A 13,727-nucleotide genomic window follows, 5' to 3' on the forward strand; every position below is an offset into this window, starting at 1 on the left:
GAGAGCCTGGGACTCCGACAAAGTTAAGCTTTCTATGGAGTCATTCAAAAACCAAGTGGACTGGCGGGGTGAGTTGGACACAGCTGTGAGCTCTAGGCAATGCACAGCGTTGTTCCACCAAAGGCAGGATTGTCTGTCAGGGACGTCTGCTGGGGGGGCAGGCCTCCTGAACTGTTCTGGGTTGGGACAGGTGTCCTCTGAGGCCCCTGCTAGGGTTCTAAGGTACTTTTGGAGAACCATGAGATCATTACTTGTGTCTTTGTGCACCAAAGGGAAGGTCCAAGAAAAGGAAGACTGAACTGAAAGTGATCCTTAGACCCAATAGATTTCCTTCAACATAACTTAAAAACCATGTTGTTGTTTTTTTTTAATTTAATGTAATTAAACTTTAAAAAACAGCAATGATATTTATTAGGTTCACTGACATGCAAAGGATGATAGATTTCTGTTGGAAAAACTAATTATATACAGCAGCAATGGAAGCACAGTGAAAATGATTCAATTCATACCTTCCAATGGAAAGCACTTCTCTTAGATACCTCTGTCAGCAAAGGAGGGAGGGGGAGGAAGAAGGAAGGAGGGAAGGGAGGGAGGAAGGAAGGAAGGAAGGAAGGAAGGAAGGAAGGAAGGGAGGGAGGGAGGGAGGGAGTCAGAGAGAGACAGGAGGTCTGAGGCAATCTCTGGAGGAAGCCCGGCCTCCCAGGTCGCTGTGCTCTGACCCTGCGTTCTTGCTTTGGTTGGAAGGCTATTTCCATGTGGTGAGAGCAGTCTTTCCGGTGTCTCTGGTCCGACTGCCTTTAAGCCCAATGGATGGCCCAGAACGATTTCTCAGGTCTCGCTCTGCCCCATCGTTCTGAGCTAATTCTTCATCGTACCTAAGAAGGAGGACATGGAGGGTGCCTGTTGTCTCTGGAGAGGCACCAGCCACCAAGGCAGCTCTGGCACCGCCCCAGTCTTCCCAGTTCCTCTCCCATCCCCCCAGCTCTCTCTGCTCCAGCTGAAGACAGCCTGTCTTTGTTTCTTGACTGGGGGGCACTGGAGGGAGGCTGGCCCAGGACAGGAAACTTTCAGAGCTATTGTTCCCAGACTCACTGTTGAACACCCTGAGGAGCTTATGAGGTGTCCCAGTGAGGAGTGGGAGCATACTTACCCCCCAGTGCAAACACTGTTCTTTTCTTTTTTTTTTTCCCTTTTGGAGGGCAATTCGGATTAAGTAACTTGCCCAAGGTTACATGGCTAGTATTTTTGTGTGGGTGTTCAGTGTCTGAGGCTGGAACCAAACTCGGGTCCTCCTGACTCCGGGCCTGCGCTTTACTCACTGCGCCAACCCCAAGGGCTGGCTTTTCATTCGTTCCTTTGTTCAATAAGCATTTATTAAGCACCAACTATGGGCAAGGCATTGAGTGTACTGAGGCAAAAAGGAGGCGGTCTCCGTCCTCAGCACCTCCTCCCAGAGCGCTGTGAGAGGACAATGAGAGATCTGCAAAGTCCTCAGCGCAGTGTGTGCATCTAGTGGGAGCTCAATAAGTGCTTATCTCTTTTCCCTTCCCTCCTGGCCCCTTGAGGAGTTGATGCTTTACTGGGGGGAGCTGACACTACAGTGGGGGGAGCCGCTACATGGGCCCAAAGAAATCAATCCCAGATGATGTGAGAAGAGAACGGATCATCAGGAGAGGCTTTCTGTGGGAGGCTGGGCCTTTGATGGGAGGGCAAAGGACTCCTGCCATTGCTGTCTCCAAGAAGTCTTGTGTCAGTGGACAAGGCAATCGCCCTCTCTGGGCCTTGCTTTTCACACAGAAAATGAAGACTGTACTGGCCCTGACAAACTCAGGGTTAACTGTGAGGGAATGCTTTGCAGAGGCCCAGAGGAAGGGCTGGGACTTGTCCTCCTGGCAGCCCTGAGGAGGGTTAGCAGCAAGGCCTGGGGGCCCCAGCCCGTGACAGCCCCTCTTCAATCTCACCGTCTCTCAGTTGCTTTTGGGTGGGGCTGGCCCCATGTCCCCACCCCCAGTCACTCTCCCAACTTACAAAATTTCATAATTGCCAAGCACTTCCTTGGGTGGCGGCTTATTCCACTTGCAGTCTGGAATTTCACCATTCGGCACAGCAATGTTAAGGGTGTCATTGATCAGGTTATACTTGAGGATTCGGTCGTTGGCTGTGCTGGAGGTAAGAGATGGGGACGCGTTAACCTAAAGAGACAACACAAGGCTGACTTTGACCAGGGACCCAGACACACACAGAGCTCATGAGGAAACAATGGTGGAGCAGAGCCCAGCTCAGCATGCTGGGGCCTCCCTCCAGCATCCCGTGCAGCCGACACCACACTCCCCCGCTGCAAGGTGACTGGCCAGCATGTTACTGAGTATCCTCCCAGGACGCCATTCATGGGCATCGCTCTCTAAATTGCTCCTTCTGGCCTGCTGAGACTGGAAGATGCCCTATAACCCCCATCCCCATCTGTTCTACCAGAGGGAATCCTGCTCACTCGTCACAGCTGCTAAAGGGACGCTTTCTATGCTCCTTGGACCGGAGCATGAATTCACTAGACAACTCACGGCTGTCCCCTGCTTCTCACCACCACCATGTGCCTGGTGAAGGTCAGAATAGGGAGCCGCTGGGGAGGGAGAGGACAGGGAGAATTGTGAGGAAGGGACCCAAGTGTATGGGAAATTGTGTTTCCACATCATCTAGTTAACTAACTTTGTAACTTCTCAGTTACAAAGATAACCCACTTTTTGGTTCTCTGGTGTATGCAGAGAGGAATCATTGTGTTTGCTGATGTCAGCAATGAGAACAAAATGGAAACTACCTGGGCTGGCCAGCCCCAGGCTGGTGGCCACTGCCTGCTGCTGCCTGGCCCACGGTCAGCGTTTACTCTCCACATCATCTACACTGTGAGAACCGAGCTCATCCTGGGTTTGAAGAACCAGAAAAGCCATTGTCCTGGAGAGTAACAGCAAAAGCTGCTCCCCAGAGGGGATGCATCAAGGAATTTCATTTGATCCTTGCCCCATCCAGCTACATGTGGATGGCCAGACACAGCCATTCAGAGATGCATAATGATGGTCAGCGTGTGTGTGTGTGTGTGTGTGTGTGTGTGCGTGCATGTGTGTGGCTTCCCCCTTTAGAACTGGAGACCCTTACAGATAGAGGTGGTTTTTTTGCCCTCTTTTTCTCTCTCCAGGCCTGAGCACAGGCCTGCACACAGCAGGTGTTTAATAAATACTAACTAGGTGAGTGATCCCCATGACAGATGCTGCAGGGATTACCCTTATTTTAGTGAAGGGATTTACCCAGTCACATGACTGTTCAGTGTTTTGGAGGTGGGATTCGAACCCAGGTCCCTCCTGATTCCCAGTCCAGTGCTCTCTGAGCCACACAGCAGGCTGTCCATGAGGCTTCTGTTTCTGCCTTTAAAAAGCTCACTTTGATCCTCTGCCCATATCGCCTGGGAAATGCCTGGCCCCTCCCAGGTCAAGCTGGGCTCTCTCCACAGCTGCCCCCTCCTAGAGGATGCTGTGGTGCGGGGGGCCTTGCCTGCCTGCCCCTCACCCCAATGTGCCCACAATGGAAGCTCTCTGAAAAGCAGCAGCAGCAGTAGGAGGGGGAAGGCCAGCCCGGGCTGAGGGTCAGTTACCTCGATCAGCCAGGGTTTCAGCTTATCGTCGATGATGATGTCGTAGCCATAGCATTCAAAGCAGTGCTTGTCATTGTTCATCACAGGCTGAAAAGAGGCAGAGAGGGGGGTGAGAGACGGAGAACTGAGGGATAAAATCAGCGCGTTCTGTTTGTGGTCACAGGCCCCATCCTGGGTGCACCATCATCCCTAGCCAGACCTAAACAACATGGCGCCTGAGACCCACTCAGGGCAGCTCTCGCCACCACATTCTGTCTCCTGGCAAGGGAGGCAATGGGGCCTTTCAGGAGGGGAAGAAGCCCAAATTCTACTTCAATGTGCCAACTCGTGCAGAGCCCCTGATCTTGGCACCCCTCCACTAGAGCTTGGGCTGGGAAGTGACTTGGCTCCTGTCTCGTGGTTTATCAATTGGCCCTCATCTGTGGCCTCGGGGCTGTCTTCACTGACACTGCTACAATTACTGCACGTGGGGTCTGTCACTCCGAATGATGCACTAAAATTCCATTCCATTGCTGACCACTCTATTTTCAGATGTCTGCAATGCCTTAATATATTTTGAGCACTTATCTACTAAAGAATGATAGCTTTATAAATGTACAGGTTCTGAAGGCCCTTCTTTTAAAATAGTTATAGAAGTTTATCAAGCATGTTTTAAAAGATTAACTGAATACATTATCAAGAATAATAATAACTTACAATTACCTAACACTTTAAGGTTTACAAAGCACTTTCCCTACCACAATCACAGGAGTTATTGAGAAAAGTTGAGCAATTATTATTATGGTTCGTTTGCAGATGGAGAAACTGAGGGTCTGAGGACAAGTGAGTACTGACAGGTCACTAAGTTAACTACAGCACTATCGCTGAAGATAGGAAGGCTGTCAGGCTAAGACAGACTGGCGGCAGACATCGGAAACTTGGGTGGCCCAAGCAAAGGGAGGGGCAAGGTGGTGGCCTGCCTCCCTGAAGGCCTCCTGGGGTCCCCGACAGTCGGACCAGGCTGGGAATCCTGCCTCAGCATCTGGGGATGAACAACATTCAGAGGCTCCCTGCCCTGAGGTTGGCCAGAGACACGTGTGAGGAGGGTCTGCTCCAGTCTGGATAGACTCAGCATGTAAATCACCAGTCCTTAGAGAACTGAAGAACACAAGTTGTCTGCTTCAGGTGACTGAGCTCCTCTGATTTGGCCCCAGTGTCTCAGAGAGCCTGTCAGGCGCTTTTGAGGGCTGGCCCAGGGTGAGGAGATTCTGGATCGCCAGGGAAGGGGAGCAGGGGATGCACCTCACTGCCCGTCCAAGCCCATAAACTGGTCCTGTTTGGGCGAAAAGGCCACTGGGGAAATGATGCTCTGAGGGGCTCCTTTGGCTCCAGAGGAATGAGCTGTGCCAGGCCCAGTCAGCCACAGAGGAGCCAGCACCAGGTCAGACGGGGGTGCGGCCCGGCCAACCAAGTGGCCAAATGCCATGACGTCACAGCAGGCTTGAGCTGTAATGTCTAATCAACGTGATGGTAAAATGATAGTAGATAGACAACACGATGTGCGGACAGCCTGACCACCAACCTTGCTTATGTCCCAGAACACCTTTAACAGAGAACCTTAATGACAAGTGACAGGGCAGATCACACAGGGCACTATTCTAAAATGCTTTCAAATTTTTTTATGGTATGATTACCAAAAGACTGGAAAATTCAGTGAAAGATGATGCTGGTAGGTCTACAGGCCTGACATCAAAGTTCTTTAGAGTAATGCTGATGTGGTAGAAAGCACACTGTTCTTATAGCTGGGGCCTGCTTCTGAATTCTGGCTCCAATGTTTGAGCTGAGTGTCCTGGAAAAGTCCCTCCTGAACCTGTTTCCCCATCTCTGTAAAATGGGGGCAAGGCTCACGGCCCCTCCTTCCTCCCAGGGCTGCTGTGAGGAAAGTTCTGGAAATACCATGGAAATAGGAGTGACTGTCCTGCTCATGCTCAATGCTACCACCCCTTAGGAACGAGGGCCAGCTCTGGCTCTTCCCTGAAGCCTCGGTTAGGCATGCATGCCTCACCATGGCGACTCTTCCTTCCTCTTTCTGTTGGTATGTCACTCAGCATCTCACTGGCTCTGGGCACAGCAGCCTCTCTTCAGATTCATCCATCGATGGAAGGTGGAGGCCCTCAAGTCCCCCCTCTGCTGGTTGTGACCAGACCAAGGTCACCCACCAGAGTTTTCTCACTCCCAAACACATTCACTTTCCAATGCTCTGTAATGCTGGCTGTTTAACCCTTTGTTATCTCAGTTTTGTCTCCCTGTGGAATTATGAATACCTGAGGCAGATTCAAATTAAAACAACTCTCAGATATCACTTCCCACTCATAAATTCTACAAATATAGGTAAAAGATGGAAGAACTGAGTGTTAGTCAGAGTGCAGGAAAACAAGCAACTAATTCACTGAGGGTGGAGCTGTGGATTGGTCTGACTATTCTGGAAAACAATTCGGAATTACGTAAGAAAAGAGGCAGTTATTCAGTCCCATTGGCCCTCCGAGTTCAGTATCTGGCTGCGACCACTAAGAAGAGATCATATGCATGAAAATATCCAGAGTAGCGCACTCTGGCTTGTGTCTTAGGGTCTAGAACTCTATGTCATAACTGGAAACAGAGGGAGTGCTCGTCAGGCGATGAGCGCCTGCGGAAATTGTGGGACGGCGCTGCCCAGAGCAACCGATAAGAATTCTGAGAAGCATCAGGAGACCTGTGTGAAGGAAGGGATACAAAGTGAAGAGAGCAGGCCAGGAGAGCCGTATCACTCTGTAGAACTATATACACGGGACCATAACCAGAGAAATGAAGGCAACTTCAGAAGGCCACGGGATCCAGACACAAACCCTGGCCCACAGGACCCTGGTTCTCCTTTCAGGCCCAGGACAGGCCGGGAGTCCCTTTTTGGTCCTATTTGACTCTAACACTCTCAGGGATCATGGTGTGAAATGCTGGAACAAAAGTTACCAATACGCGTTAAACCGAGTGAGCTGCCTGACCATCTCTATCTCCTCATCACCAAATGTCAAACACGACAAGGAACTGTCTGCTTCATTTCGGCCATCTCCCCACTTCTGCCATAAGCTGTGGCCCAGCCTCCTGAGACTTAGCCAGTAGGCTGAAGAACCCTTCGGTATCTGTCAGAGAGTCTGAGGCAGTGGGGAGCCCCCCGTGCCCCTGCTCCAGAGGGGCAAGCCCCTCCATGCCCAGGGGGTCTGTGTTACAGGATCTAAAGCCAAAATTCCCCCTTCCCCCCCCCCCCACTCCTTTCCTTTGCTGGGAAAGTCTTCCTGATGGCTAACCTTAGTCCCTCCCCAGAAGTCTGAGGCTGGTAATGGGACGACCAAAGGGGATGTGGACAAGCAATTGGGGGAAGGAGGAAGACAGGCCATGTGGAGAATTCTCACAATGGAACAGCACAGGACTGCGAGTCAGGACCCCTGGGTTTCAGCCCAGTGTGGCCAATGAGCGATCATGGGTTCACTTCTTTTTTTTGAGCCTCAATTTCTGATGTGGAAAATCAGGCAGTTGGACTGAATGGTCATTCCCATCAGGGATAAGCAAAGTTTTTACTGTTTATATTTCTTTTATTTATTTATTTATTTTGCTTTTTTGGAGGGGGGAAGGTAGAGCAATTGGGGTTAAGTGACCTGCCCAAGGTCACATGGCTAGTGTTAAGTGTCTGAGGCCACATTTGAACTCAGGTCCTCCTAACTCCAGGGCCAGTACTCTATCCACTGTGCTACCTAGCGGCCCCTACTGTTGATATTAAATGATGGCTTGGGCCAATTTTTCCAAGGCCCACAGTTGTCATGGAATCTCAGCTCTGGGAAAGACCTTAGGGGTCAGGTTTTGCCATTAGACATACTTCTGGGCTGAAAGCAACTTGGCAGCACATGGAATGTTTACACGTTAGCTCCCTCCTCTGAAGACTGCCTCTTGTCCTTGGTAGACACATAGGAGGTAAGACTTTTAAAACAGACACTAGAACAGAAGGGAACCAGCATCACACACTTCAAAACACTTCCTACGAAACACACGCTTTTTGGATGCTCTTCCCCTTCATCTCCACAGCTGCTAAAATCTCCCAACTGTGAGCAGGTTTCACGTGCACACAGCACTACTCACGGCCACGGCTTTCAGGGACTGCACGATGATCCAATGGATCTCATCAAACAGCTTGCCTGTGACTTCCTTCCCACGTGTGCTTTCCAGATACAGCCGAAGATTGTTCACGGTCCACTTGCCCCCGTGGATGTGGTTGTAGTCATCCTGGTAACATGACAGGGATGAGAAGGAAGACATTTCTGTCTCAATTCACTCGATCTCAAGGAATGGGCATCACCTGCCACCCAATTCTACACAGACCAGCTACTCTGACCCAGGAGAAGGACCAGCCTTGGTGCCTGACACAGAACTCTGCACATAGCAGGTAACTACTATTTATTTGATTAGATTTTTTTTCTAAATAAGGAAGGAAAATGAAGGCAAAAGAAGAGCCCAAGATGGTAGCCCAGGAAGGGGAAAGAAAATGGAAGACTTTTCTGTGCGTATTTGGGAACTGTTAAAGTTAGAGAGAACTTTGTTAAAGAGAGAAGTGTGGCTTGGGGGTCAGGAGGAATCAAATAACCGCCAAGCCAGAGAAAACCCTCTTCTCTTCACATGGCTGGGCCAATAACATCTGGAACCTGCCTCATCTCCTCCTTCTCACTCTCTTCCCTTCCTCCTCCCTCTCCCTCCTCTGTCTGTCTCTCTCTCTCACACACACACAGACAGATGTCTAGACAGACAGACACACACACACACACACACACACACACACACACACACACTCAACATGAAACCCCAGAAGTTTGATACTGTGACCTTGGTCATGTCTCTCTACCTCTCTGGGCCAGCTTCTGCTACATCCCTTCTAGTTCCTCATTCGAGGATTTTAAGTAGGAGACCCAGTCTGCACACCCCTGAGGGGCCATCACTGCCAAAGAGGGGAGAGCCTTGCTCTTCTGGGCTCTGGAGAGGCAGGTTCTGCTGCTGCCTTAGGATGTACCAGTGGAGGACTGTCTGTGGCTGCATGTCCTCATGTGGGAAATGAGCGGTGTGGGCTGAGCCTGACGGCCCCCAAGCCCCTGCACCTCTAACCTCATTAGACTCTGAGCTCCCTGTGGGCAGGACTGTTGAGTTTTTGCCTTTCTTTGTACCTCCAGCACATGGCACAGAGCCTGGCATGTAGCAGGCATTTAATAAATGCTTCTTGACCGACTGACAGAAGTCCATGATCCTCTGACCTCCCCGAGTACCTGCTTCCTCCTCTGGGGGGAAGCTGAGGTCCCTGCCACCTCTAAATCCTATGAGCTCAAGCTCCAAGGACCTGATTTAGGTTCCCAGAGCCAGGGGCATCCCCTCAAGGAGGGCCGGTGCCTCCTCTCTCTGAAATTTTTTAGGGAGATACCATATGACTTGCCCTTTCTGGGGATGTAGGTGGGGACTCTCAGTGGTTCTGTATCAAATATGTGGCGCTGGGAAGCACTGATTTCACAACCAGTGTCCAGGTCAAGCTGAAGGGCTCATGAGTCAGTTCTGCAGGAATGTGGAAGGTGGAGGCCTTGTGTGGTAATGGGGGGACCCAGAGGCAAATGGCAGGGCCCTTGAACGTGCTTGGTTTCAGTCCAAGTATTTCTCTTCTCTCTTGACACTAGACCAGAGCAGGAGCACACACACCCCCCCCTCAGGCCTTTACATTTCTAGAGCAGCTGGCAATGCTGGAGCCAGGGCCTTCACAAGGCTCCTCAGCAGCTCCCACAGTGCTGCCGAGGGGAGGCAGGGTCAGGGACTGGCATCTCTCCTTTGTCTACATCTTAAATCTTGTTCTTACTTCTCCATGAATGACCTATTGTGGCTCAGCCCTGGAAAACAAGCGCGGATGGCTCCGAAGGCCATTCCTCAGAGGCTGCAGAGCATCTTGGCCCCTGCTGTTCCCTCCCTCAGATGCCAGTCCTTCACCCAGCGCTGTGCATGGGCTCCGAGGGGCCACAGCAGGGAGGCCCAACAGTGGGGTGTGTACCAACCCCAGGCACCTCCCCCGTCTGGTCTCCAAATCATTCTTTTGTAAAAAGCAAGTGACAAATGTGTTCCTGAGGTCACTACCTCAAAGCAGGGAGGGACCCCCACCATAGGGAAATGAATGTGGACAGAACTGGGGGAAACATGAGCTAGACCCACCATCACCTGCCTGCCTGATATGAAAGGTCCTCAGGTACCAAGAGAGTGATACCTGGCCTAACTCCCCAAAGACCCTGAGTGACTCAAGGCCTGTCAGAGCCAACAGGATCCAGCAAGCGGTGCCTGGGGCTGGGGATCTCGCTGTTAATGCAGCTGCTGAGGACACGAGCTCCAGGGCCATCTACCCAGCCATTCATTCTTCTTCCTCCCTTTCCAATGAGGATAACAAAAGATGCCTTCTATTTGAAAGGTCTAAGTCTTGGAAAGGAGTCATTAAGCATTCTATTTTTTTAAGCCCTTACTTAACTCTGACTCAGCCCACAGTGGAAAATCATGACAGAAGAAAAAAACTGAAATTGCAGGGGAGCCCAGCGCCCAGGAAAAAGAGGCTATGACCATGGACATGGACGGCCAGGAGAAGAAGCAAGCCTGTCATGTGGAGAGATGCAGAGATGGCGGACAGCCAGCAGGAGCACTCGGGCCTAGTGTTTAGAGCGCAAAAAGATGGAGAGAAACAGCTGCAGTTCAGTGGGTTGGTCCAGCCTGGAGGTTTATGGGCATGGCCTGCCTGGAGCTCCCAGCCACAGGCTACAGCACACATGGCAGATGGCCACGGAGGCAGCGTTAGCAGGAAGCAAAGGGCAAACTCTCAGCCTTCTGCTTTCGGCCAAGAAAAGCCCGGGAAGATTTCCATTTTTCATGGATGCTAAACAAATCCAGGCATTTTCGTGCACTGCAGACATGACCTGCCTCCAGTGACCTCCTTCCCGCAGAGGTGTGGGCACCTGGCACACAATTCAGAGACTGTGTTCATCACGTAGTACCAGCCTCTAGCCTTGTGAGAGTCCAGCAGGGTGGGTAGAGAGGGAGGGGAATGGGCTGTCAAACCAGGGCACTCCAACTCTCAGCCCAGGACTCAAATGGCAGACGGAGTCTGGGGGGCTCCAAGAGGACAGATAACAAGGGCATCTCTGTGCCTAGAGCCCAGCCTAGATCATTCGGCAGCAGGGCCCCGCTGATCAGCAGCAACTTCAACAGTAAAACCTACCATCTGTGCTTCAGCTTCAATTCAAAGTGACCTCCGAGTGCCTCCTGATACAGGGGCCCCATCTCCATCAGAGAGGGCAAAGGTCTGGGAGTCAAGGGCCCAGAGCTCTGTCCTGCCTTTAGCAATGGCTCTCTGGGCAGTCTTGGGCAAGAGCCCTGGCCTTTCTAGGCATGAGCTTCCTCATCTGCAAAACAAGGTGAGACAGCTGCTAACATCTCCTCTGCCTTGAACTTCATGACCCAGAGTGTGATTGCTAAATGTGTATGGCTATGAGAACACCAGACCCTGAGTCTGAGCTCTGCTATGGACTATGAACACTCTCATTAATCAGTCTGCTAATTCTCTTCTGCACTGACCTCAATATACCTGGGACATCTGCAGTGAGAAGAAGTGAGTGGGGAGGGGGGGCCCTAATCGAGTCACTGTGTTCAAATATTTGAATGTGAACATTAGAGACCCAGCAGATGGGACCAAGCCCATGGGAGAAGTGCTCAGAAGTCAGGTTTGAACCAAGAGAGGAAAGGCCTGCAGAAAGAACCTTCAGAGATCTCCCCAAGCAGAAGTGGGGCTTTGGAAGCAGGGGTACCAACAGAGGCTGGATGACCGCTCATCGGGGATACCAGAGAGACCACTCCTGGAGCTATCCCACGAGGGATCGATGTCAAGCATCTTAAGGGCCCTTCCAATTCTGGGATCTTTCACCAGGCCAGCCATCGTGGGAAGAATCATCTCCCCTTTTCAAAACTTGTACTGTGGGGGACAAAGATGAACCTCCTGCTCAGATTTATATGGGATTACATGAAGAAACGCTAAGTGAGCAACTGGGGGCAAACTCTAGAAAACAAAACTGCAGAACTCATCCACCTTAAACTACCTGCGTCTGTTTAACCTGCAGACCGGTGGCCCCACAAACAGGCAGTGTGGCCTGTCCCAGTGAGGGCAGACCCAGGACATGCTAGAACACTCTCTGCCCTGGGCCAAGTCTCACCAGGGGAAAAAGTTTTTCATTTCGTTTCATGGTTTTGTTTGTCCTTTCATGGTGTGATGTCATGGCAGCCTGACCAAGGGCACTGTCCTCCCTGGTTCACACCAGCCATAAGGACCGACCACTCCCTCTCTATCCTGCCTCATCTGGCCCTCAGGTGCTCAGGAGTAAAAAATCAGTAGCGCCAGGGCGGGATGAAGGAGACATGACAAGTAAGTGGTTAGCATGAAGAAGACTGGGAGATCCTAGTGGACCCTGCAAGCTTGACAAATATGAGTCACAAGTCAGGTATGGTGGCCTGATGAGCTGCTGAGACCTAAAGAGAGGGGATGTGCAACAAGGGGACTGGCCTCTGGCTGCCCATCACGTGGGCATTACACACGTTGGAAGAGTATGCAGGGAAGAAGGGGAGCAGGGTGGCCTGGGGCCTCAAAACCACACTATAAGGTGACCAAGAGAAGTAACCGGACACATCCAGGCTCAAGGAGAGGATGGGGGTGGGATGGCACAGCTGCTTCCGAGTGTTTGAAGAGGGAGGGAACAGACCCAGGGGCACCAGAAGGTGAAGACATACGTATTTTGGCTTGATGTTGTAAAGAACACTGTCCTAAATGAGAAGAGCCATCCAGAAGTGGAATACCTGACCTTGGGGAGAAGTAGTGCAGAGGTATTCGAGCAGAGGCCGCTTGGCCATGCGCTCCCAATACTGAAGGCACTGCTACTCCAGAGAGGGTTGGTCCCAGTGACCTCTGGGTTCCCTTCTGAGATTATGTGGCTGTAGACATGAACTTCTTGAAGGAAGGGCCTCAAGGACTCTTGGTCAAACCTCTACCAGGGCTGCCCAACACAACCCAGTGCTCACTGGCACTGACACAGACACCAAGCTGGGCATCCCAGGCATGGCTGCCCCCCCACTTCCTCCTGTGCCCAGGAGGTGAGAGGAGGAGCCAAAGGGCAAAGGAGGTGGGGGGCCACGGGCAGGCGAAGGCGGGTCAGGGCGCGCAGGGGCCCCGGGCCTCAGGCACTCACCCCATGCTTCTGGATGGCAACGTTGGTGAGGTGGACGAACATGTTGTCCAACTCACTCGTGCTTGGTGTGTACTTCACAGTGCAGAATCGGCAGAAGCCCAGCTTATACCTGCAAAGGCAGCTGGAGTCAATGCACAGGGCCTGAGAGGGCCAGCCTGGGGCACTGACCCTCCAGGATCCCCAATACCAGAGACCTTGTGTGGTGAGGAATCTGGAAGTGATGCCCTAACAACCAAGAGGAGAGGGGAGGACTGAGAAAGAGGAGATGGAAACAGAGAGGTGAGAGAGAAAGGAGAGAGACAGGGAGAAAGACAGAGAGATAGGGACGGGGGGTGGGAGGAGAGAGAGAGAGAATGGGGAGAAGAGAGAGAGAGAAAGAAAGAGAAGACGGAAACAGAGAGGTGAGAGAGAAAGGAGAGAGACAGGGAGAAAGACAGAGAGATAGGGACGGGGGGTGGGGAGAGAGAGAGAGAATGGGGAGAAGAGAGAGAGAAAGAAAGAGAAGATAGAAACAGAGAGGTGAGAGAGAAAGGAGAGAGACAGGGAGAAAGACAGAGAGATAGGGACAGGGAGGGGGGGGAGAGAAAGAGAGACAGAGAGAGAGAGACAGAGAGAGAAAGAAAGAGAGACAGAGAGAAAGACAGAGAGAGGGACAGGGAGGGGGGAGAGAGAGAGACAGAGAGAGAAGATAGAAACAGAGAGGTGAGAGAGAAAGGAGAGAGACAGGGACAGGGAGAGGGGGGGAGAGAGAGAGAATGGGGAGAAGAGAGAGAGAAAGAAAGAGA

At 51.7% G+C, this 13,727-nt stretch overlaps 1 protein-coding gene across 2 annotated transcripts in view; it reads right to left on the minus strand.

Annotated features, from left to right (window-relative positions):
- Positions 1-354: 354 nt before the first annotated feature.
- Positions 355-13,727, minus strand: part of TTLL1 (TTL family tubulin polyglutamylase complex subunit L1) — a 23,684-nt gene continuing 10,311 nt past the window's right edge. For both annotated transcript variants that reach the window (XM_069081966.1, XM_069081965.1), the window contains exons 7-11: positions 12,943-13,051; positions 7,787-7,930; positions 3,641-3,727; positions 2,029-2,192; positions 355-875 (exon numbers count right to left, since the gene is read on the minus strand). In XM_069081966.1, the coding sequence (XP_068938067.1) occupies positions 746-875; positions 2,029-2,192; positions 3,641-3,727; positions 7,787-7,930; positions 12,943-13,051 (634 nt within the window). In that variant the 3' untranslated portion in view covers positions 355-745. The remainder of the gene's footprint in view (positions 876-2,028; positions 2,193-3,640; positions 3,728-7,786; positions 7,931-12,942; positions 13,052-13,727) is intronic.

This window comes from Petaurus breviceps, unplaced genomic scaffold (genome assembly GCF_028583685.1).
Source record: "Petaurus breviceps papuanus isolate PSGF00001 unplaced genomic scaffold, PetGlider_PUasm1.0 156, whole genome shotgun sequence".
Classification (NCBI taxonomy): Eukaryota; Metazoa; Chordata; class Mammalia; order Diprotodontia; family Petauridae; genus Petaurus; species Petaurus breviceps.